The 21,710-nt window shown below is 38.9% G+C and overlaps 4 protein-coding genes across 11 annotated transcripts; 3 read left to right on the top strand and 1 right to left on the bottom strand.

Moving 5' to 3' along the window:
• Window positions 1-450: 450 nt before the first annotated feature.
• Window positions 451-9,814, top strand: LOC147472786 (calmodulin-binding transcription activator 3-like). Of its 5 annotated transcripts, none has more exons than XM_086588206.1 (14): window positions 750-944; window positions 1,025-1,144; window positions 1,229-1,344; window positions 1,492-1,580; window positions 2,308-2,350; window positions 2,932-3,109; window positions 3,239-3,415; window positions 3,522-3,769; window positions 4,041-4,562; window positions 4,714-5,405; window positions 5,558-6,137; window positions 6,335-6,658; window positions 6,841-6,957; window positions 9,678-9,814. In XM_086588206.1, the coding sequence occupies exons 1-13, from the start codon at window positions 905-907 to the stop codon at window positions 6,955-6,957; spliced, it is 3,246 nt and encodes a 1,081-aa protein (XP_086444332.1). In that variant the 5' UTR covers window positions 750-904; the 3' UTR covers window positions 9,678-9,814. The 5 variants fall into 5 exon arrangements, with proteins under 5 accessions (XP_086444336.1, XP_086444331.1, XP_086444332.1 ...); XM_086588209.1 differs by lacking the exon at window positions 9,678-9,814 and adding an exon at window positions 7,813-7,851; XM_086588207.1 differs by lacking the exon at window positions 9,678-9,814 and adding an exon at window positions 7,288-7,402.
• Window positions 8,621-15,951, top strand: CRY1 (cryptochrome 1). 3 transcript variants are annotated; one of them, XM_086588212.1, is made up of 5 exons: window positions 8,621-9,246; window positions 9,678-9,896; window positions 10,714-11,420; window positions 11,937-12,724; window positions 12,918-13,216. In XM_086588212.1, exons 1-5 carry the CDS (start codon window positions 8,925-8,927, stop codon window positions 12,919-12,921), a joined length of 2,040 nt encoding a protein of 679 aa, XP_086444338.1. In that variant the 5' UTR covers window positions 8,621-8,924; the 3' UTR covers window positions 12,922-13,216. The 3 variants fall into 3 exon arrangements, with proteins under 3 accessions (XP_086444338.1, XP_086444337.1, XP_086444339.1); XM_086588211.1 differs by lacking the exon at window positions 12,918-13,216 and adding an exon at window positions 15,271-15,951 and having other exon boundaries at window positions 8,760-9,246; XM_086588213.1 differs by lacking the exon at window positions 12,918-13,216 and having other exon boundaries at window positions 8,760-9,246; window positions 11,937-12,801.
• LOC147472784 (Outer arm dynein light chain 1 protein) lies at window positions 15,911-19,455 on the top strand. Of its 2 annotated transcripts, none has more exons than XM_086588214.1 (5): window positions 15,911-16,099; window positions 16,278-16,762; window positions 16,865-18,164; window positions 18,239-18,385; window positions 18,776-19,455. In XM_086588214.1, exons 2-5 carry the CDS (start codon window positions 16,709-16,711, stop codon window positions 19,261-19,263), a joined length of 1,989 nt encoding a protein of 662 aa, XP_086444340.1. In that variant the 5' UTR covers window positions 15,911-16,099; window positions 16,278-16,708; the 3' UTR covers window positions 19,264-19,455. The 2 variants fall into 2 exon arrangements, with proteins under 2 accessions (XP_086444340.1, XP_086444341.1); XM_086588215.1 differs by having other exon boundaries at window positions 16,274-16,762.
• Window positions 19,456-19,691: 236 nt separating this feature from the next.
• On the bottom strand, window positions 19,692-21,621 carry LOC147472783 (Ubiquitin carboxyl-terminal hydrolase family protein). Its single transcript, XM_086588226.1, has one exon. It carries the CDS (start codon window positions 21,209-21,211, stop codon window positions 20,012-20,014), a length of 1,200 nt encoding a protein of 399 aa, XP_086444352.1. The 5' UTR covers window positions 21,212-21,621; the 3' UTR covers window positions 19,692-20,011.
• Window positions 21,622-21,710: the final 89 nt, after the last annotated feature.

Here is a 21,710-nt window from a genome sequence, read left to right as displayed (position 1 = left end):
CTTGCACTTGTACAAGAATCATAGCCAAATGTGTAGGTCAAAGGTCAGTCGGAAGTACAGATTGTGCTTACAGCTCACATTGTAATCCCTTATCTGGATGGATGAGAATTACAATGTGCAAATCAGAAATTACAGAATGCAGTAATTGGCTAAAGACATGATTGTTTTTCATAATACATCTCCAAACTATCAAAAGAAAAAAAGAAAAGAAAGACAAAATTAGATTGATTTTATAGTGGGATCACAGTAACGATATGAGGTCAGTAGCAAGCAAGTAAGTAAGAGCATTCCCAATTCACTTCCACATAGGCTCAATTTATCCTCTTTTCTACTATTTTGGTGAAAAGATGTAAGGTGAATAGACTGCGGAATGTTTGATTTTGAAAAAATGAAAAAATATTAATAATGTTTGATTTGGTATAAAAATCGAAAAAAAGCTTCGGACAAAATGAAATATTTCATTTGAAATTAAAAAAAACAAATCGAAAAAACACACGAAACGTAATGAAACATTCTGTTCAAAAAAAAAAAATCAAAAAAATTTAAAAAAAACACACGAGACGGAATAAAACATTCCGTTCAAACAAGCTGCCGTGTTAATTAGGTGAGGCTGACGATTGTTAGTTAGTAAAAGATTTAAGAATGAATGATTGGACAGTTCAGTCAGTGTCCTTGTAACAAATTAAAGAATAAATAGTGTGGTAAGAGAAAAAGAAGGTAATGTAGACATTTACTAAGAAGAAATGAGCACATGTTTGATTTCGTGGAACATTGGAACTGTACTACTGCTGCTAAAAGGGCGGCTTTTGTTCTGTGTCGTGTAAACTAAACTCAACTCTGTGAGAGAGAACGCGGATCGAATTGGAAAAGGCAGCAGATCACTTGGACTTTGTGTTGTTTGTTGATGGCAGAGCATCGGCGGTGTGGCTTGGGTAATCAATTAGGTGAGACACCTCCTGTTTTTGTTGTTTTTTTTTTTATTTGCCCATCCATCACAACTACTACTAGTCCTTCCTCTTTGCAGACATTGAGCAGATACTTTTGGAAGCACAAACGAGATGGTTACGCCCTGCTGAAATTTGTGAAATTCTTCGCAACTATCGCAACTTTCATATTGCTCCAGTGCCCCCTAATAAGCCTCCTAGTATAAAAATCTCTTCTTTTCCTATATATATTTCTTTCATTTCCTTTTCATACAACCTTATTACCATTTTTTTCTTCTTCTTAGACGGGTCACTTTTCCTTTTTGACCGGAAAGTATTGAGATACTTTCGGAAGGATGGACATAACTGGCGGAAGAAAAAAGATGGAAAGACTGTCAAGGAAGCTCATGAAAGATTAAAGGTTAGTGTTTTTCGCAATGCTTTACTTTTACAACAATATATATGACTTTTTATGTTGATAAAGTGTGCTTCTTTTATATAAGTTAAGGATAGACTTGATTGGAACCCGATTGCACTTTTCGGTTAGTCATAATCTTTGCATTTTTAGGCTGGAAGCATTGATGTGTTACACTGCTACTATGCCCACGGTGAAGAGAATGAATATTTTCAAAGACGCAGTTATTGGATGCTTGAAGAGTAAGAATCAGAACTTTATTATTAGTCTTATTTTTGTTTTAATTTTTTAAATATCATTCTTTCCCCCCTCCTTCCAAGTTTCCGAATGCTTTCTTTTTGAAATCCCTGTCTTTTGTGAACCTTAGCCACATGGCCTCATGAAGAATTCCCCCTTATAACATTTTTTTCAGTTCATTGAAATATTTGCAAAATGAAGAAAATAAGCCACCCTTTAGTGGTGAAGACAAATAAATATTAAATGCACAAGTTGTTTTGTTAAACTGTTGTGCTCCTTCATCTGATGGACATTCTGTTTTTAAATAGTGAGACTTTGTATCTCATCAATGAGTTTCCGTGTTTTCGAGTAAGATTTTTTTAAATGTGAAACTGATGAAATGTTTATTGTTAACTTGAGCGGTTATGTGGTGCCATCCATCTGATAGTTTTTCCAAGAATCGTATTGGTAATTAAATTTTGGGGAGTATAAATTTGATGAGCTCTTGATATAGTTTAACCATTGTTTCACTTTTATTTCTTGCTGTTATGTTGGCGTATGTTAGTTGGCTTTATTATATGTAGTCCTATGGCTAAATCCATTATCTTGAGAGGAGTACTTCTTTTGAACAACGTTTTTCTTTTTTTTTTTTGGCTATCTGTAGTTCTATGAAGTGCTCATTTTTGTAGTAACCATGGGTTGTTTCTTTTTCTCCATTCTTCTTAGTTCTTACTGAGTTTTCTGATGCTGCAGGGATTACATGCACATTGTTCTTGTCCACTATCGGGAAGTCCAGGTTAATGTTCAACATATTAATAGTTTTTCCATTTTTTTTTTCCCATACTTTATGGTCTTTGTACCTTTTAAAATCAATTAATTCTTGTCCTCAGAGAAGAAGAGGAGAGGAAAAAATGAGAAAGATATAGAGAATTCGATGAAAGCCTCTATTTATGTTATATTTATAACTTAAGTGAAGGTATCCCCAATGACAATATCACCATCTTCTCTATTAATATTCTCCTAAAAAAAGGCCAGTAAAGATACTCATTCTTGAAGCATTGGAAAATGAAGAACACAATTTTTAATTACATGAATTAGAAGAAAGATAGACTGACATGCAGACATATTGAAGTTGTGGGATTTTTTTATCAAATGGAAGAAATGCAACAAGTAACTCATAGATGCTGTAGATATATGTGGAATCTTGACTGCAACAACTATTTGCATTAACATTTGCTGATGTTTGGAGTGAACGTTCTTACCAATATGGAATATTTTCTATTGCTCATCTTCTTTTATTTTATTTTTTTTCCCCATATTTTAAATTTTTACGATCGTGGATCTTCATATTCTGAATAACTCATAATGTCTCTTTAGGGGAGCAAAACAAACTTTACCCGCACTAGAGATACTGAAGAAGCTGCGCTCTGTTCCCAGATTGGCAGCCCTGTATCTTCTAGTTTTGCTGCAAACCGTAATCAAGTACATTCACGAACTACAGATAGCACTAGCCTGAACAGTGCTCAGACATCAGAATACGAAGATGTCGAGTCTGGTATATCTGTTGGTTTTTATTTTTTACTGTAATACACATCTTCAATAAGTTAAACAAGTATCCAGTTTAGAGAACTTCTATAGAAGAATTATCTATATCAGTTACTGAATTATAGCTACATTTATTCAGCTATTCATCCAACCAAAATATTAACTAAAGTTGAAACTGGTGTAGCGAGTAATTGTCAAGCTAGTTCCAGACATGACTCTTTTCCCGAGTTCCAACAATATGAGGACAGGTCTCTAACAGGATCTCTGGATCCTAGCTTCTTCAACTCCTACTACCTGTCTGCTCCAAACAATAAATGTAATAACATTTTTCTCATTTGTGTACAACTTTTTTTTTTTTTTTTTTTCTTGACCTGTTAGGAGTTGACATATTAACATGTTTATGTATTTGAAACTCCTGCCAGACAGTTATGAAGAAAAGAAACCAGCTTGGGAATCTGAGGGGGGACATAGTACTGATGCTAGGTTTGAGTTAAGCTATGAGACTCAGAATCAGCTTCAATTGACATCCTGGGGAGAAGTGTTGGAAAACTGTACATCTGAATTGTATGATGGCACTGTTGTACCATCAGCTTCTTCAACACAACCTACCACTATGGTATATATGCCCAAACAAGAAAATATGATGCTTGGGCAATATTTCACAGATGAGGTAAATATCAAGTTGGACTTTTTAGTTCTGAGAGAGGGGTTTAATTCAAGTATCTTACATAAACCCTATTAGTTTCTTTTTGTGAGCATGTACTATGTTTGCATATGCAGTCACTAACTTTTAATAAGATTGTGACACTTAATCTCTCTGTTAACTGTTATTCTACTGGACCTAGCAATGGATTGTTCTGTTATTTCTGAAGTTATAACTTTATCGGCGCACCTGGACCTTTTCCGACGAAAATGATTCTTCACATGAATTTAATTGGCAGATGGACCAGAAGTTGCAAACAGGTTTGGTCCATGAGCAGAGTTTTCCTGTGCAAGAAACTCATGATCTGGATCATACCCCTAAGTCTTTCTTGATGAACCCTGACCAGCATATTTGCAAACCTGTGAAAAATGAACTTCAAATGCAGCTCCCAGACGTGGACCTTGGAATACTTTCAAAATCGGATGTAGAGGACAATCCGACTATAGATGGAACTGTCAACAACTCTTGCAATGTGAAACATCCAGTAATAGATGACATTAAAACAGAAGGGTTGAAGAAACTTGATAGCTTCACCCGTTGGATGAGTAAAGAACTTGGAGAGGTAGATGAGTCACATTTGCCGTCTTGTTCTGTAATTAATTGGGATTCTGTTGAAAGGGAAAGCGTAGTTGCTGACTCTGGATTGTCCCCACAAGTCCACTTGGATGCATACCTTCTGAGTACCGTACTTTCTCAGGAGCAACTCTTCAGCATTATTGATTTTTCCCCAAGCTGGGCATATACAGACTCTGATACTAAGGTACTTGAAAGCTTGACCATACAGAACAAGTTATTCATTGGATAATCTCAATTAAATGATGAATAAGTCTTATCTTTGCTATTTATTGGATGACAAAGAGCATCTGCGATGTCACAAATTTAATATATCTCATATCATTATGTCTTAACAGGTCCTGATTACTGGAACATTCTTAAAGAATCAGGATGCATCTAAATGTAAATGGTCATGTATGTTTGGGGAAGTGGAGGTTCCAGTGGAGGTCCTAGCAGATGGTGTGCTTCGTTGCCTTGCTCCACCACATAAAGCTGGCAGGGTTCCTTTTTACATAACATGTTCTAACAGGTTAGCTTGTAGTGAAGTGAGAGAATTTGATTTTAGAGTCAAGTATGCTCAAGATGTTGACATGGAAGATTTTCGTAGTAGCAGTACTAATGAAATACTTCTTCATATACGTCTTGGGAAGTTACTATCTCTGGAATCTTTTAGTCAACCAGCTTCCAGTCCGATTGCTGAGAAATCTATTATAAGCAGCAGAATCAGTTTGTTAATGAAAGAAGATGATGATGAATGGCTCCAAATGATAAAGCTTACTTCGGAGAAGGAATTTTCCCCAGGTAAAGTCAAGGATCAGCTGCTACAGAGAATACTAAAAGAGAAGCTACATGCATGGCTTCTTCAGAAAGTAACTGAAGATGGTAAAGGTCCTAGTGTATTAGACAAGGAGGGACAAGGTGTTCTTCATTTAGCAGCTGCTCTGGGTTACGATTGGGGAATAGCACCAACAGTAGCTGCAGGCGTCAGTATTAATTTCCGTGATGTGAATGGGTGGACTGCTCTTCACTGGGCAGCATTTTGTGGCAGGTGAGATCCTCAAGCTATGTGTTTACTTATCTAGTTGAATTAGTTTTAGTGTCTGCAAGTACTAGTGACTTATTTAACATGCTTTCAAGTTTTAATGTTCCAAAGATTTATTTGATGCATTATAGTTTCTCATGATACGCCCTGTAACTCAGAGAGCGCACAGTTGTTACCCTTCTCCAAATGGGCGCAGCTCCAGGAGCATTGACAGATCCCTCTCCAAAATTTCCGTCGGGTAGAACACCTGCAGACCTTGCTTCAAGCAATGGACATAAAGGGATTGCGGGTTTTCTGGCAGAAACTTCCTTAACCACCCATCTCTCTACCCTTAATGTTAAAGATGCAAAGGACTGTGAAGCTCCAGAAACTTTAGGGGAGAAAGTGGCACAAACAGTCTCGGAACGGACTGCCACACCTGTTAGTGATGGTAATATCTCAGATGTTTCATTGAAGGATTCACTTACCGCTGTCTGTAATGCAACTCAAGCTGCCGCTCGCATTCATCAAGTCTTTAGGGTGCAATCTTTCCAGAAAAAGCAGTTACTTGAGTATGGCGATAATAAGTTTGGAATGTCAAATGAGCGTGCTCTGTCGCTTATCTCAGTCAAGGCACAAAAGCCTGGACAACATAATGAACCTGTTCATAGAGCTGCAGTAAGGATTCAGAATAAGTTTCGTGGTTGGAAAGGAAGAAAAGATTTTTTGCTAATCCGTCAACGGATTGTGAAACTTCAGGTCCATCCCTGTTATATCCATTCTTAATTTAATAAAAATACATTTCATGGTAAATTTACTCTATCAATACCTAGTCGTCTCTGTGAAGCTTGTAACGTCGTGAACAAGAAATCACTCCTCACCAGTGAAATGTTTTTCTTTTCCCGCTCATTGACTCTGGTTCGTGGATTCTTACTACTGTTTATGTTGTTCAAAAGGCCCATGTAAGGGGTCACCAGGTGAGGAAACATTACAAGAAGATCATCTGGTCAGTAGGGATTGTCGAAAAAGTAATTTTACGCTGGAGAAGAAAGGGAAGTGGTTTGCGCGGTTTCCGGCCAGATGCTCAATTAGAGGGTTCAATGATTCAATGTGAGCCATCAAAATGTGATGATTATGATTTTCTGAAAGAAGGCCGTAAACAGACAGAGGAAAGGTTGAAGAAGGCACTTGCTAGAGTAAAGTCTATGGTTCAGTATCCAGAAGCAAGAGATCAATATCGTAGGTTGCTGAATGTTGTTACGGAGTTTCAGGAAACAAAGGTACAATACTTTTAACAGTTTCAGTATCTTCCAAGCACAGGCGGCTTCTTGTTCTTACACTGAGTTTAAGAATTAGAGGACCCTTAACAATAACCAACCATACCTCTCTCTTGAATTGCATCTCATTTTGACACACAATCATTTGCTAAGCCCCATGAGTTCGCTTTGTATTTTCCTTTCAGGTTGTGTCGGATGGGATTCTTAAGACTTCAGTAGAAGCTGGTGATGATGATGATGATGACCTGATTAACCTTGAAGCTTTGTTGGATGATGATACCTTCATGTCCTCAGCGTGTTGAGTGAGCCTCAATCTCAATTGTTTTTCTTGTACATTGTAATGTTATAGTGTGTTTAAGTTAATCAGTCAGTGTTTTCCATCAATATAATTTCTAATGGTACCATCTAATAATCTGTTAGATCCAATGACAGTTAGAGTAGAGTTAATAGGCAGGTGTACCAGTTCAATGTAATTTTTTTCTAGTGCTACTCACAAAATTATATAGTTGTTTGGACATCATCATAATGTAACCAATACATCATCATGAACTTTGAGGTTGTGCTGCATCACCTTTTGACTATAGGCTTACAGTTAACAAGCCTCTGATATTTAGATAACTTGTTCCATCCAGCATCAGCAGTTTTAGGATTCCTCTATTTGCTGGATGAGGACGTCATCGCTGGATTGTGTTTGAACCAAGCAATGGTGGCACTGTTGTGTTGATAAACAGAATACATTCTGAATCATGTTGGACCTGTAGATAGTGCTTAGTTTTCTGTCTGCTTTGACGGGTATGCTTGTGTAAATGATAATTTCTATTAGATATGTTAAGCAGTAGGATTTGCATTTCTGCATGTAATGCCTGCCTCTTTAGGGGGTTTATACCTAAGTTTCGTATTTTAGAGAACCAAATCCCCTCTTTGTAAGCACCATTCATTGTTAAAGACTGAACTATATGGTCAAAAGGCTGAGTTACTATCCAGTTTTTCATTTCAGATATGTTGTCGTCGTTATTCTATTTTGTTTCTTGGTACTGATTGAGCAAGTGTTCAGTGCAAAATTCTTGTACAGTAGATATGTAAACATATTAGTTAGCATTGGTGACTAGTTCCCCAGAATCAGGTATACTGAGTTAACAATGGCAGAATTTATATAGGCTGAGTTGACTGGTGGTCAACAGGTGTACTTATCCAAACATTATCCACCGCTTGATTTGAAGCATGTCTAGTGCTCATGGCTGTTCACTTACTCCTGGAAGCACTTGACTCCAGTTATATTCATGATAAGCAAGTTTCATCTAACTTGTAGACTTGTTGTAGACTTGTAGGTAGCAGACATGCTGTTAGTTTACCATTTTCAATATTCGAACATTAGAAATGGTGCAATGATTGGTATGGGCCTATGGGCAACCAGTAAGGCTGTTTGATCAAATGCGGTGACAATTTCGTTGTAATATCCATGTTTAGCAAGTAAATTATAGCACGGAAATAAAGAATGAAGTGACAATCTGTAAAGAAATATATAAAAAGATTGTAACTTGAACAATAGTTTTACTTTTTCATGCTGGTAAAGTTAAGTTTATATGTCGTTATTACTTGGGGAAGAGGGTATCATCTGATTTTGTGACAATTGACTTTTCATCCGGGCTTTTTCACACCACAAGTCACAGTCCTGAAAGCAATGTCACTCACAGGACAATGAGGCAATGAGCTCTGGGTAAAGATGTCAAGGGTCCTGGTTCTCATAATATGGTCTCTTGCTAGAGAGAGTGAGTTGAGTGATTTGGATCAGTAGAAGCCCATACAAAGTAGGAAGAGATGGAAATTCCAGACACTTTTGACAAGGACAGTTCTGCATGGATGGGGAAGTGATAAGAAGAATTTAGTAGAATATAAATTAAGATATAAAGTTGTGTGGTTGCAAAATTACAAATCCAAAACAAAGGAAAAATGAAATAAAGATTTGTGGGTGGAAGATGCTCCTCACTTTTGTGTGGACATGGCCATGTTTCCTGCCGTTATCAGCAGTCATCACAAGTTACTCGTTGGTCCCAAGACTTCACTTTATTCCAAATCAAAGAAATATTGATGATAAGATCAATAATTTATGTATGACTTTACGTCTACAAGCTGAAAGATGTGATGCAAATTCTCCATTTATTGCATCATTTGTATAGTGTTTGTTCATGGTAGATAGACAGCCAGAATACACGTAACACACGGGCAGAGAGAGAGAGTATGTGCGTGTGCTTTTGGGGTTGTTGAAGAGATGTCAGGCTGTAGTGGTGGTGAGTGCACTATAGTATGGTTCAGGAGAGATCTTAGAGTGGAGGATAACCCAGCACTCGCTGCTGCTGTGAGGGCTGGACCTGTCATTGCAGTTTTCATATGGGCACCGGAGGAGGAGGGCTACTATCACCCTGGTAGAGTTTCAAGGTGGTGGTTGAAGCATAGTCTAGCTCAACTTCAAAGTTCCTTGGGGAGCCTTGGAACTTCCTTCATAACCAAGAGGTCTACTGATAGTATCTCGTCTCTAATTCAAGTTGTTAAAGACACTGGCGCTACTCGGCTCTTCTTCAATCATCTATATGGTCTGTTTCTTCTGTTTCCTGTATTATTTTTTTTTTGTTCTCACCTACAATTATTTTTATTTTTGTTTATTTTTCATGCCATGATTGTTTGGGTCTTTTGTAATATATGTGCTCAGTTAGTGCTTTAATGTTTACATCGATTAGTATTGTTTCTTGTTAGTTGTTATAGCTAACACAAATAGCATATGTATAATAAGGAGTGCCAATAAAAAAAAACAGTTCTTTGATTGAGCATTTGATAGATGGGTCTTTTCTTGGAATTTCAAAATTTTCCCTTCATTCTCTTTTATCTCTGTTGTTCTTTTGTTCTTCTTAGTGATAATACTCGTCTTTTTCATGTGGCTCTGCCTCTTGACTTCATCGAATTTCTTCTTTGATTATTAGGTACTATTATCTTCTATTGAACTGTTTTTGTCTTTTATTTTCTTTAGACCCTATATCGCTTGTAAGGGACCACCGAGCAAAGGAGCTACTGAGTGAACAAGGCATAGATGTACGCACGTTTAATGCAGATTTGCTCTATGAACCATGGGAGGTTACCGATGTCCAAGGTCGCCCATTCAACACTTTCTTGGAATTCTGGAATAGGTGTCTTAGCATGCCTTACGATCCTGCGGCACCAATGCTTCCACCAAAGAGGATAACGTCAGGTCTGTGATCCTGCAATCTCCAGTTTAGTAATCCATTAGAATTAAAGGTTAATCACTGTCATTCACTCTTGCTATTGCACATAAATAGCTATGTATTTTTTCGGCATAGGAGCTGTTATAACTCAATTTTCTATCAGCTAATACAGGGACTTGCTCCCACTCTTGATATCGTTTAGTCAGAAGTGTTCTGTCAACAATACCTAAACATATAGTAGTGTACGCTAAAACTAAAGTACTTGATACTGGTCGGAGATGACAGATTTTTATTTATCAGGATTCAGGAGGTGTGGGGGGTTGAACATTGGTGGGACACACCTAGAAATGGGTAGATAGTTTCCAACATGTTAGACAACCCCATGGAAGCCTTATACTTGAGCCATCTGAAATTTACATTCTTCAGCAATTCAGGAACGTACTAAATGGTTAACATGAAGTCAATCGTGCAAACATAAATATATTAAGAAATTGTTAGGACTTAGGAGTATCTCAAACCCCTGATCTTAATTTCACTACTGATGTACACTGGATATCAGTTTTATATATTTTTTAAGAGCTCGTCAATAACTTGTGCATTTGATAGGATCGCTAATCCTGCAGTCTGTGGAAATGTTTCAGCTAAAAGATCCACTTATTTTTGTTATTTCAAGTAATGAAATCTGCAAGGACTAGGAAGTGATTATTACTTTACATGCCTCTTATTTTGTCTTACTGGATGATGTTTTAGTCCATAGTCCATCTTTTGATCTTTTCCATGATACATAGAGTGTTTAATTGTCCTCTCTGCTTTTACACTAAAAAATTGGTCACTATGTTTCAGCTGATGTGTCAAGGTGTCCTTCAGACACACTGGTATTTGAAGAGGAATCTGAGAAAGGAAGCAATGCACTTCTTGCCCGAGCATGGTCACCTGGATGGAGCAACGCAAACAAAGCTTTGTCGATATTTGTTAATGGGCCATTGATTGAGTATTCCGTCAACCGTAGAAAGGCTGATAGCGCAACGACTTCATTTCTCTCACCTCATTTGCATTTTGGGGAGGTGAGTGTGCGGAAGGTCTTTCATCTAGTTCGCATCAAGCAAGTTCTATGGGCAAACGAGGGGAACAAGGCAGGTGAAGAGAGTGTAAACTTGTTTCTAAAGTCTATAGGACTGAGAGAGTACTCAAGATACATGAGCTATAATCACCCTTACAGTCATGAAAGACCTCTTCTTGGACAAATTAAGTTTTTCCCTTGGATTGTCAATGAGAGCTATTTCAAGACATGGAGACAAGGTCGAACCGGGTATCCTCTTGTTGATGCTGGTATGAGAGAGCTCTGGGCAACTGGTTGGCTACATGATAGGATAAGGGTTGTTGTCTCTAGTTTCTTTGTGAAGGTTTTGCAGCTTCCTTGGAGATGGGGAATGAAGTATTTCTGGGATACCTTATTAGATGCAGATCTGGAGAGTGATGCTCTTGGTTGGCAATACATATCTGGCACCATTGTTGATGGTCGTGAGTTTGATCGTATAGATAACCCTCAGGTACTGATAACTTAGAAGTAGTGTTTCTTTTTCCTTTTTTCCATATACCTTCATGTAAATTACTGAATCTTGAGAGTTTCAAGATATGATCAATTTTTTCGGTCTCTGCTACGTGCATTTACTGGCAAGATGGCCACGTGAAAAAAAAACGGAAACAAGAGTGAACTGCTTGTCCTTGTGTTGCATATATCCACCTCTCCTGCTTTGGTTAAATTCTCTTATGAGCTCCTTGATCTTCAAGAATGCAATTTGTTCCTCACAAAAGTCCTTATCAAGGGAATGGATAATGGAGGCAACTCTAGTTCTGTGTACCAGTTATCTATGTCTAGTACCCTGTTAAACAGCACAGCAGCTTCTTCTATTTAGTAGCCATCAGTAATAGTGGCTTAATGCAAGTTGTAGAAGCTCAATGATATCTACATGTAATTGGTTTTTAGTTTTGGATTGCTTTTCGTGTAGCGATTATCAAATTTATTCTTGTTTATACAATCTAACTATTCTTATTCTGGAATATAGGTAGAAGGTTATAAATTTGATCCAAATGGAGAGTATGTACGACGATGGCTTCCTGAACTTGCTAGGCTACCAACTGAATGGATACACCACCCATGGAATGCACCAGAATCCGTACTCCAAGCTGCTGGGGTTGAACTAGGCATGAACTACCCTCTTCCCATTGTGGAAATAGTCGCTGCAAAAGCTAGGTTGCAGCAAGCACTTGGTGAAATGTGGCAGCAAGAAGCAGCTTGCAGAGCTGCGGTTGAAAATGGAACTGACGAAGGGCTAGGTGACTCATTCGAATCAACTCCCATTGCCTTTCCCCAAGATATACAGATGGAAGTTGATCAGGAACCCGTTAGGAACAACCCTGCAACGATTGTCAGGCGCCATGAGGATCAGATGGTTCCCAGTATGACTGCTTCTTTGCAAAGAGTTGAAGAGGAACCTTCTATAGATAGAAACTCGGATGGAAATAGCAGAGCAGAAGTACCAACAAACACAACCAGGGATCTACAACCTGGGAGAGAGACATTGAACCTTCCACGAACTTTTAGAAACAACAACACCCCTCAGTTCAATTTTAATATAGGAGTCCAAAATGTCAATGAGTCCACAGCAGAATCTTCAAGCAGTACTAGGAGAGAGAGAGATGGTGGTGTAGTTCCAGTTTGGTCTCCCTCAACTTCTAGTTACTCAGAACAATTCGTTGGTGAAGAAAATGGCCTTGGAAGCAGTTCAACATACTTGCAGACCCATCCACAGTCCCACCAACTATTCAGCTGGAGATGGCTTTCACAAGCAGGGTGAGAAAACCAACTTTACTTTAATTGTAACTCATAATTCAAGGGTTTGTTAGCTCAAATTTTATGCTTTTTTGTCATTCGAGAGTCAAGACTTGAGGAAAAGTACGTTCACTTCTTCCCCAAATTTAGCATCTTTAGAATGATTTTTCATTTAGTAGTAATACTCGACTACTGTCAATGTCCTTGCTAACAGATAAACACTTGTACCCAAGAGGATAAGCAGCCAAGCAGCTGAGAGTTGAACAGGCCATGTGACCTAACGGTATCAATTACTATATGTCATGGGGCATGGGCTAGGATGCATCATTCTCCAATGTCTTCTTGCCTGAGATGGGACACGTCTCCCGTCTCTGTCAAGTCTGCAATGCCAATTTGACATACGAAATCATCTGCTAGTCTTCATTTTTATATCTGTACATTTTACAGTCATGTATAGTATGGTTCACATAAAGTGAGGTAAATGTCGAATGAAAGAGATGTGTATTTCAACAACCACCACCTCCCCCCACTCCTTTTTTCCCCTCTGAACTGTTCCACACTTTTTTGGTATTTCAATTTTGATTACACGTTCCCACTGGGTTATCGAGCTAGGAGCTGTTCTCATGGTGACTCTGAGCTTGTGCACTAGGTTGGTAAATCAGTCATAGGTAAGCGTGCGGAGGAGTTGCAGCCACGAACTGCTACCTTCATGCTTCACACATGCAAGTGATACAACTGCGTAATTAAGTGCTTGAATATAGCATATATGAAACTTCTTGATTTCAGGTGTTATCATTTAACGGTCATTGAACTGGTGTCATAAGGCATCATACATCTAGCAACTGGAAGTCTGGAAGGAATTGATGCTCTTTAGCCTGTTTTGTTTTCTTATTATCATTTTTCACTTTAAACCACCAGTGAACTTAACTGACTAGTGAATACTCTACAAGAGAAGATGTTTAATTATGCTGCAAGAAATTAAATGGATTCACAGTACCAGTAACCAATTCAAATGGTGAAATCATGATACCTGGCTCAACTCATTGGAGTTACCTGTAGTTGGCAAGATCTAGATAACTTGCTTTTGACTGTACTCCCGCCCACCATATATACATCACACACACCTTGTCAAGTTCGTATCTTATCTTGTGTTACTCCCCGCCCCAAACTTGTCTTACTCCCTGACGGCCTGACCCATCCCTCCGGCTTGCGGTCCCTTATTGAAGATGACTGGGTCTATAATTGATTCTGAATGGTTAGTGTGTCCCAGCAAATTTAGCAAAAGTTTTCTATGAAAAATGCCACTCAAATTAACCTATGGACTTTGGTTGTTGATTGCCTTGCATGTAGGTGGTCCCTGAATGTCTCCGACAATATTTTGTCCGAACAAAACAACCAAAAATCTTTAAGTAATTTCAGGTTGAACGGAAGAGAGTGGTAAACGTACTACTAAGATAACTAGTATACTGCGTGGCAGTGGGGGAGTGAGCGGAGCTGGGGGGGTGGGTGGGGGTGAGAGAGTTGGGTGATGCGGGGGAGAGAGAGAGATGGGTGAAGGAGAAAGAGTATTGGGGGCGAAGAAAAAAATGAGAGACAAGTTGAAGACAGACAGACAGAAACCAACCAACTTGGTTTTTGTCCGCATACCCCCCCTTCTACCAAGATCGTTCGCTCCGCTCACTCGACCAGAGCCCTTAACCTAGTTCACTTCTATAGTTCTATCCATAAACTTCGGAACAAATTGCATGATTAACAGTAACCACCTATATATGAAAGTATGAACTCATTGTCAGTCACTGGGTTTCAACAAAAACTTTGCAAGCTGTAGGCTCTAGAAGAGGTGGTCGCAAAGGCTCTCCCGGAAGGAATCAGACTGCACACCTTATAAATTTTTTACGTATCTTTTTTGGATTATTGCATTCTCTATTATTTCTGAGAGTAAGAGTAGGTCCTATTTGCCCATTCCCTCACAGGAAGGCCTCTTGTATGTGTATGGTTGTATTCAGATCGCTGTATGTCTCATATTCTTTTGATTAAGTAAGAGGTTGTGATGAATTCTGCCCTTTCTTCTTTCTTATTTGGTGCCCACTCTCGTTGGTGTTGTTTGCCACGTTCTTCTTTTTTGTACAAAAAAGAATCTAATGCAGTCAAAACTTTGCATTCAAGCAAATTGCTTGCTCTTTTTTACTTTCCTATTTTCAAACTTGAACGGCTCTTCGGATTGTCACTCGAGTTAATTCTGTGAAGCAGAATAACTTATAATAATGATTGACTGTGCATGTCGTGGTTATTAATACCAACTTACCATGGGGAACATTGCATCTTCACATTGTCTTATTGACATATAATTCATGACAAGAATTTAAGTAGGCCAGGCGTACATGGACATGAATCACATGATGGTGAAAGAATTATTAAGTCAATTAGCTAAAGATTAAAATAAGAAAAATGGCGACATGTGATTTTCATCTGTTTAATAATTGTTCTACGACTAATGGAAGGACTTTAACATTTTATTAATAAATACTTTTCTTACCTGTTTTGGTTTTGGTTTTCATGATACCAAGTTACCAACGACATGCAGCAAATTGGAGCAAATGACATAAACAAGACTTCGAGATGCCTACTAGAAAGTGTAGGCTCACCGAATATACATGATGATGACCTCCAAGTTGAAACTCGAATAAGTGCTTATGGTTCTTGGTTACAGACTTATAGGGTGTCAAGATGGATATGGTGAAAAATCCACCAAGTTGGTGAATTTACCGTTTTGGAAGATCGGTGGGAGATGACAACTAGAATCTATTGTTGTACTTGTACCAGATGTCCTTGCAACAGCACATGCACCTCCTGACTCACTAACGCATGAACTTTTGTACTCGAGACACTGACATGTCTGGATCATCATCATCATCAATTCAACTACACCAGCAAGTTGCATGGTTTGCAACTTGCAACCGTTTTCATGGAGTTAAGACCAATTCCTTGTCTCATCCGGAAATAAAATAGTTAAGCTGGTCACAGTGGTCCAATTCGGCAGCAAATAGGAGATGTAGTATGAATGCATGATGGATAAACAACTCCATAGAGTAGAAGAATGGGCAATGGCAATGTAATAATAAGAATAGTTAAAGATAAAAAAGGTTTCTTTATCATTGTATCTACCTATGTAAAAGCAGTAGTAATCTAACTCACTCCGTGTTTGTTGCGCGTATGTGTCCTTCTAAATAAAGCTAGTTATTCTCGTCTCTTCTTCAACAACCATCTCTCTCTCTCTCTCTAACATTTTCAACACAGTTTCCGGTTTCAACGCCTGGGAGAAAAGTTTTTTTTTAAGAATCAAAAGCAGCTTGTCATCATCTCTCTGGCAAAAACTTTGTTGCAAAGTTTCAACAGGTACACCTTTATCTCTTGAATGATAATAGATAATGAGATTAGTAACTTTTGATTCTTTCTAATTTATTGTATTGCAATTTGCAAATGATGTTTATATAGAAGGATTTTTAATATCTATTAAAAAAGAAGTACTGTTTAGGAAATAATAATTGAGTTTCCTGTAATGGTTTGCAGGAAGGAAGGAGGTCAGTTGTATTCTATTAGAGAGGATTGTTTTTTTCTTAAAGAGTTTGTGAGAAAGGGTTGTGGTGATCACTCTGGCCGATACTGTAGAGTTTTCTTCTCTCCCCTGGAGGAAGGTGTGGGCTCAACCAAGAAGAGGAGCCAGAAACTTTCCTTTCCATTCTTCTTCTTCATCATCATCTTCCTCTTCTCTTTCTTTGCTTCCAAATTCCACCTTGTCTCTACCCATTGATTATGGCTAACCTCCTTTGAATGAATACGCCATTTATATTTTCAGTGTGTTTGGAATCTCGTTTTGTGGATTGTAGGGTTTTTGTATTCAGATCTTAAAGATGTGAAAGATTAGGTAGAAAAAACTTTTAGGAGCAAAAAAGTTTCTGTGTACTCTTCTTTGTTGAGATAATCAAGAAACCCCCTTTGTCTGAAATGGCTATATTGGGCTGCTTCTCTGTGCTGGTTGGCAAAAAGAAAAAAATCAAGGTAAGCACCATAACTTGAATAGGCATTCTTTCCTAGTTGCAGTTATTAATTCATCTATTTTTTCTGATCTGTTATATTTTGTTCTCTGCTATTTGGTATTAGGTGGAAGAGGTATCTACATACCTTGTTAATGAAAATGGAAATCTAAAGGCGAATCTAGAACGCCCCATAGAACCTTCAGAAGGCAACGAGTTGTACTCGACCACTTTCAGTGACACTGTGCCCTTTGGAATTCTAGAGAAATCAGAATGCACAGTAGAGGTAGCTAACCTTGATAGTCCTGTGGAAGCCGAAGCAGCAGAGGCAGCATATGAGGGGAGTGATGAGCATGATGACAATTCCTCTATCAGGAGGGAATTCTCTGACTTTGATTTCCAAGCTCAAGTGAGTGACAGAGAACAAACAGGTCTGAGAAAGACTAGTTCTTACGACTCCGTTGATATTGTGACCAACAACCAATTGCAGAAGAGCTACCAAAGAAATGCTGAGTTGGATCACGATCTGATCCAGAGTGGGCATGTCAGTGATCCAGGAATGAAGAGGGATGATTTCTGGGCATCGCCAATACTGAAACGCTCATGCTCTAATCTTGAGACAAGAGACATGCTTAGGAAGGGAGAGGAGCACTTGCCGTCAAAAAGATCTTATTCTTTTGAAGATTTGCAGAACTCAACTGACAGTATGCAAAAGGAGGTTCTTGATGAAATACGTGCCAGCCCAGTATCAGTAATGACACCTCGCAGTGCAGACAAGGTGATGCTGAAGAAGCATTCTTCAAGCCAAGTTCTACCTTCAAGGAGTAAAAAACTCTGGTGGAAGCTATTCCTTTGGAGCCACAGAAACACGCACAAATCAAGGATGGACAAGCTAAGGCTTTCGTCCATTAAATACACGTCAGACCAGAAAGGCGGATATTGTTCAGATACACTGGAACCAAATAGGGGTACAGAGTCAGGTATGGTGAATTCACCAGGATCATTCTCAGGAAAATGCAAAATGGATAGCAATTCAAATTGGGATAGATTTCATGGTGAGGTTTCTGGTATATTGCCTCAGAACCAGTGGCTGGCATTTTCTACAGAATCATCCTCCTTAACCAGGGTTGATGAGTGGGTAAACAGTGTCCATGATCAAACCCTTCTTCGAATTAATGATGATGAAACCGTTGACGAAGATATTTTCTTCCCACCTTCCCCTGAGACCGGCGGTTCACCAGCTAGAACCGCAATTCGACATAGCAACCTTAATATTTCAGAGGAGCTTTTACATGCTAACAGCGTTATTCAGAGTCTAAATTCTTCCTCAACTGTCGCTCACATCACTGGTATGAACTTGAAAGTCGTCCCTACTATTTCACGCTTCTCTAGTCTCCGCTCCATTAACTTGTCAGGCAACTTCATAGGTACCGAATCAAGAACTTTAGCTACAGTAATACGAATAGTCAGTTGCTTGATTGTTTTCTTGTTTCCCCTGCAGTTCATGTTACTCCAGGATCACTTCCCAAGGGTCTTCATACGCTAAACTTGTCCAGAAACAGGATAGTCACTATAGAAGGCCTCAAAGATCTAACACGGCTACGGGTGCTTGACATAAGTTACAACAGAATCTCCCGTATTGGCCAAGGTGAGCTGATTCAGTCCCAACTTTTAAGTTAATCCCAATTCACTTTCCTGATTTTATCATTGAGAAAATGTGTGATTGATGGAATGGTAGCGAAAGGTGCCCCACCCAATGGGTGTAGTGTCAGTTCTAACTTGGGCTACCCCGCCTCTTCCGAGACAGTTCAATTTAACCATCTGTCCATCTACATGCCTATACAGATAGGTTAAGATGTTTTCCAAGTGTAGCATGTGTTTAAGTGCTTTTACAAGTGTTTAATGCAAACACGTGTACATGTGTATGTACATGCACCACTACCACCACAGATCAACCTCATGTACGTCAAACTGAGTTCACATTTCAGGTCCTTCTGATTGGATGCAAATTTTGATTGCTTATACTTTTTGTTGGCAGGCCTTTCGAGCTGTAATCTAATCAAAGAGCTCTATCTATCTGGGAACAAGATTAGCAATGTGGAAGGGTTGCATAGACTATTGAAGCTGACCGTATTGGACCTGAGTTTCAACAAGATAACCACCACAAAAGCTCTTGGTCAACTTGTTGCAAACTACAGCTCCTTGCTCGCTCTGAATTTGTTGGGGAATCCAATTCAAGGCAATGTTGGTGATGACCAGCTGCGTAAGGTGGTCTTAGGTCTCCTCCCACGGCTAGCTTACTTGAACAAGCAGCCGATCAAGCCCCAGAGAGCACGAGAAGCAGCCACAAACAGTGTTGCTAAAGCCGCACTTGGTACCGGTGGGTGGGCATCTCGTAGGAAACTGCAGAAGCAGATTGGTACAAGTGGATCCTCTACTTCATATGGGCATAAGAGCACCCTAGGTGAACGGAAAAACAAGCGTTTATCAAGTAAGATTGGTAACTCGTCCATGAAACGCAAATAATCCGCTCTTGCTTCTTCTTCTTGTTATAAACCCCTTCTTAGAGTGCACAATCCAAGACAGGGATTGGATAAAAGCTAGTTTAAGATTTGAGAGTCTGGGATTGGTTTTATTTTCCGCTGGTTGGTTTGATGGTTTATGAGTGTAAACAGATATGCAGTCTACGTTTGAAATGAAACATATGAAACACCTTTATAGCTTTGGATGTCGTAGAATTCAGTCTCAAACACAGTACACAGATTGAATGTGTGATTAGAGGGATTACTCAGGCATTCAGAAGTCCATGTTTGATTAGCCAGCTACTGTGAATGCAGAAAGTTGTGATCCTTTTACAGCTAAACTTTGCTCCTAGACCAAATGTAAATCTATAATCTTGCAGTCGCAAGATGCGAAATGAGTACACCAAATGCAATGCGTGAAGTAAAACTTAATTTTTCTACCCAGAATTCAAAGATGACCCTAATATTGAGTCTCAAAGTTCTTTCTTTGATGATTGATATTGCAGAACTCAGAAAAAGACTAACAGTAGAAAAACAGCACAAGTGAAAATTCCATTATTCACTTGGAAGAAAATGCAGTTCAACATAACAAATATCACAATAGAAGAATAGAACAATGTGGCCCATTGCAGAAAGCCAGAAACTACCTTATGAGCCTAACACACTCCACCGGGAAGGTAGCCAATGCGTCCATCGCAGCCAATTTCTTCCTGTGGATGTCCAGTATCCAGACTCTGGAAATGCAAACAGTCTTAAGCTGAAAATTTGTCGACACCATCAACTCCGTCCATATTTTTCATCTCAGCATATCTATAAAGCTTCTCATTAAACACAACTTGCGGATCCTTGTCAACCAAAACGCCAGCATTAGTGTAAGCATCCTTCAAAAACACAGCCCAATTCATCTCAGTGCCAGCAAGGTAAAATGTTCTAGGCTGTTTCAAAAGCATCTGATAAGTATGTTTAGTAAGACTAAACTCTTCCTTAAACTCCACAATATGATGTATTGAAGCTCTCTTCTCTAGTGTCAAGCTCAAAAACTCATGCAACAATCCTACTCTATACTTTTCTGCTTCCAAAGACCATAAGTTCAACTCCGAGCCATCCGAATAAGGAGAAACAAGAGGAAGTGTATTCAAAAGATTGATTTTCCTCTCATCATCTTCATCCAATGCCAAAGACTTGCCATGATTAATAGGGAACTTAAAGGCCTTGCTAACTCTATCCTCATCCAAAATGAAATCCCTCTCTAATGCACTCACAGCTAGAGTAGGATCCCAATCAACTAACTCGAGTATCCGCTTACCACCTTCTTCAACTACAAGTCTAAAATGATCAGGATACTTATACAAACGATCGCGAAAATCTTCAGGAATGCCAAACAGTAGTCTACAGTGGTAAATCTTACTGAGAGGAATCCGTTTCTTCGCCGACATCATAAGTAATTTACGGATTTTAATTATCCTATCCTGTTCCATAGAATTAATAACTAGCCTCTCTTGCTCAATCAAATTTTCCATAAAATCACTAAACCCAAACCACATTTTCCTATCAGTGTGTCTATAAGTCTGAAAAATTAAAGGATGGCGTTGGATAGAGTGAGCTACCTTTCGGCCCCGAGGGAAGCCCAGTTCACGGTAGAGTTTACCAGCATCGTCTAGTGGGATTACTTGTTCCGGTTGTTTGGATATGAACTCTTTAGTTCTGGTTAAGAAACGGAAGTAGGCGTCGCGTTGGACTAATTGTTCAAAGTGTTGGATACGACTTGATTCTTGTTGGATGAGTTTGGTTCTTGGGGATTCTTTCTTCTTCTTTCGTTTCTTCTTGTGGCTGTTTTTTGTGATTAGAAATGAAGTGGAGTATGAATTGGAGGTTGGGTTTGGTGGAGAAGGAAGGAGGGAGGAGATTAATAGGGTTTTAAGGATTGGGAATTTATTAAGGCGCCAAGCCATTGATTCAACTCCTCTGCTTCTTCTTCTTCGGATAGGCAGCAACGTTCAATAAAAAATCAATCTTGAAATACCTTTACCTTGAATTATCTTCTTGCAGTCACACAAATGAGCCCAAACCCACAAGCCCAGAGCTGGTTACTTGATTAGTGCGTTGTATTGCTGTAGATTAATCGATAAATATGATGAACAATGTTCTCGATGAGGAGCTAGAATCAGCCCTTCAAGCACCTGTATCACTGGCTTGAATCCAAGCAAGCTCTGTTTTCATTCACTAGTTAACTCTAAAACTATCGTGTTATCCTTAAGTCCAGGATGCTTAATGCAACAATTGATCAAACTTCACGTTCAAGTAAATTAGTAGTTGCCTTGCTGAAATACTTGTAAGAAATTTAAGTGGAAGACAATGCAGTGATTCCATGCTTTTGCTACTAAAGATCAACATTTTTATTATTTTCATCCAGTATAAACATTCAGACCCAAGATTGTGTTCCATTTGTAC

Source organism: Coptis chinensis, unplaced genomic scaffold (assembly GCF_015680905.1).
Source record: "Coptis chinensis isolate HL-2020 unplaced genomic scaffold, ASM1568090v1 utg73_pilon_pilon, whole genome shotgun sequence".
Classification (NCBI taxonomy): domain Eukaryota; kingdom Viridiplantae; phylum Streptophyta; class Magnoliopsida; order Ranunculales; family Ranunculaceae; genus Coptis; species Coptis chinensis.
The sequence above is the reverse complement of the archived record's forward strand: the minus strand, read 5'-3'. Positions and strand labels throughout refer to the sequence as shown.

Excerpts from the sequence above, each read along its gene's own strand:
- LOC147472786 (XM_086588206.1), top strand. The coding sequence starts at position 905 with ATGGCAGAGCATCGGCGGTGTGGCTTGGGTAATCAATTAG. Across the intron at positions 3,416-3,521 it reads GTCTGCTCCAAACAATAAAT|ACAGTTATGAAGAAAAGAAA; the intron begins GTAATAACATTT and ends AACTCCTGCCAG. Across the intron at positions 6,659-6,840 it reads CGGAGTTTCAGGAAACAAAG|GTTGTGTCGGATGGGATTCT; the intron begins GTACAATACTTT and ends TTTTCCTTTCAG.
- CRY1 (XM_086588211.1), top strand. The coding sequence starts at position 8,925 with ATGTCAGGCTGTAGTGGTGGTGAGTGCACTATAGTATGGTTCAGGAGA. Across the intron at positions 9,247-9,677 it reads CTTCTTCAATCATCTATATG|ACCCTATATCGCTTGTAAGG; the intron begins GTCTGTTTCTTC and ends TATTTTCTTTAG. Across the intron at positions 12,725-15,270 it reads AGATGGCTTTCACAAGCAGG|TTACCAACGACATGCAGCAA; the intron begins GTGAGAAAACCA and ends CATGATACCAAG.
- LOC147472784 (XM_086588214.1), top strand. The coding sequence starts at position 16,709 with ATGGCTATATTGGGCTGCTTCTCTGTGCTGGTTGGCAAAAAGAAAAAA. Across the intron at positions 16,763-16,864 it reads GCAAAAAGAAAAAAATCAAG|GTGGAAGAGGTATCTACATA; the intron begins GTAAGCACCATA and ends ATTTGGTATTAG. Across the intron at positions 18,386-18,775 it reads AATCTCCCGTATTGGCCAAG|GCCTTTCGAGCTGTAATCTA; the intron begins GTGAGCTGATTC and ends TTTTGTTGGCAG.
- LOC147472783 (XM_086588226.1), bottom strand. The coding sequence starts at position 21,211 with ATGGCTTGGCGCCTTAATAAATTCCCAATCCTTAAAACCCTATTAATC.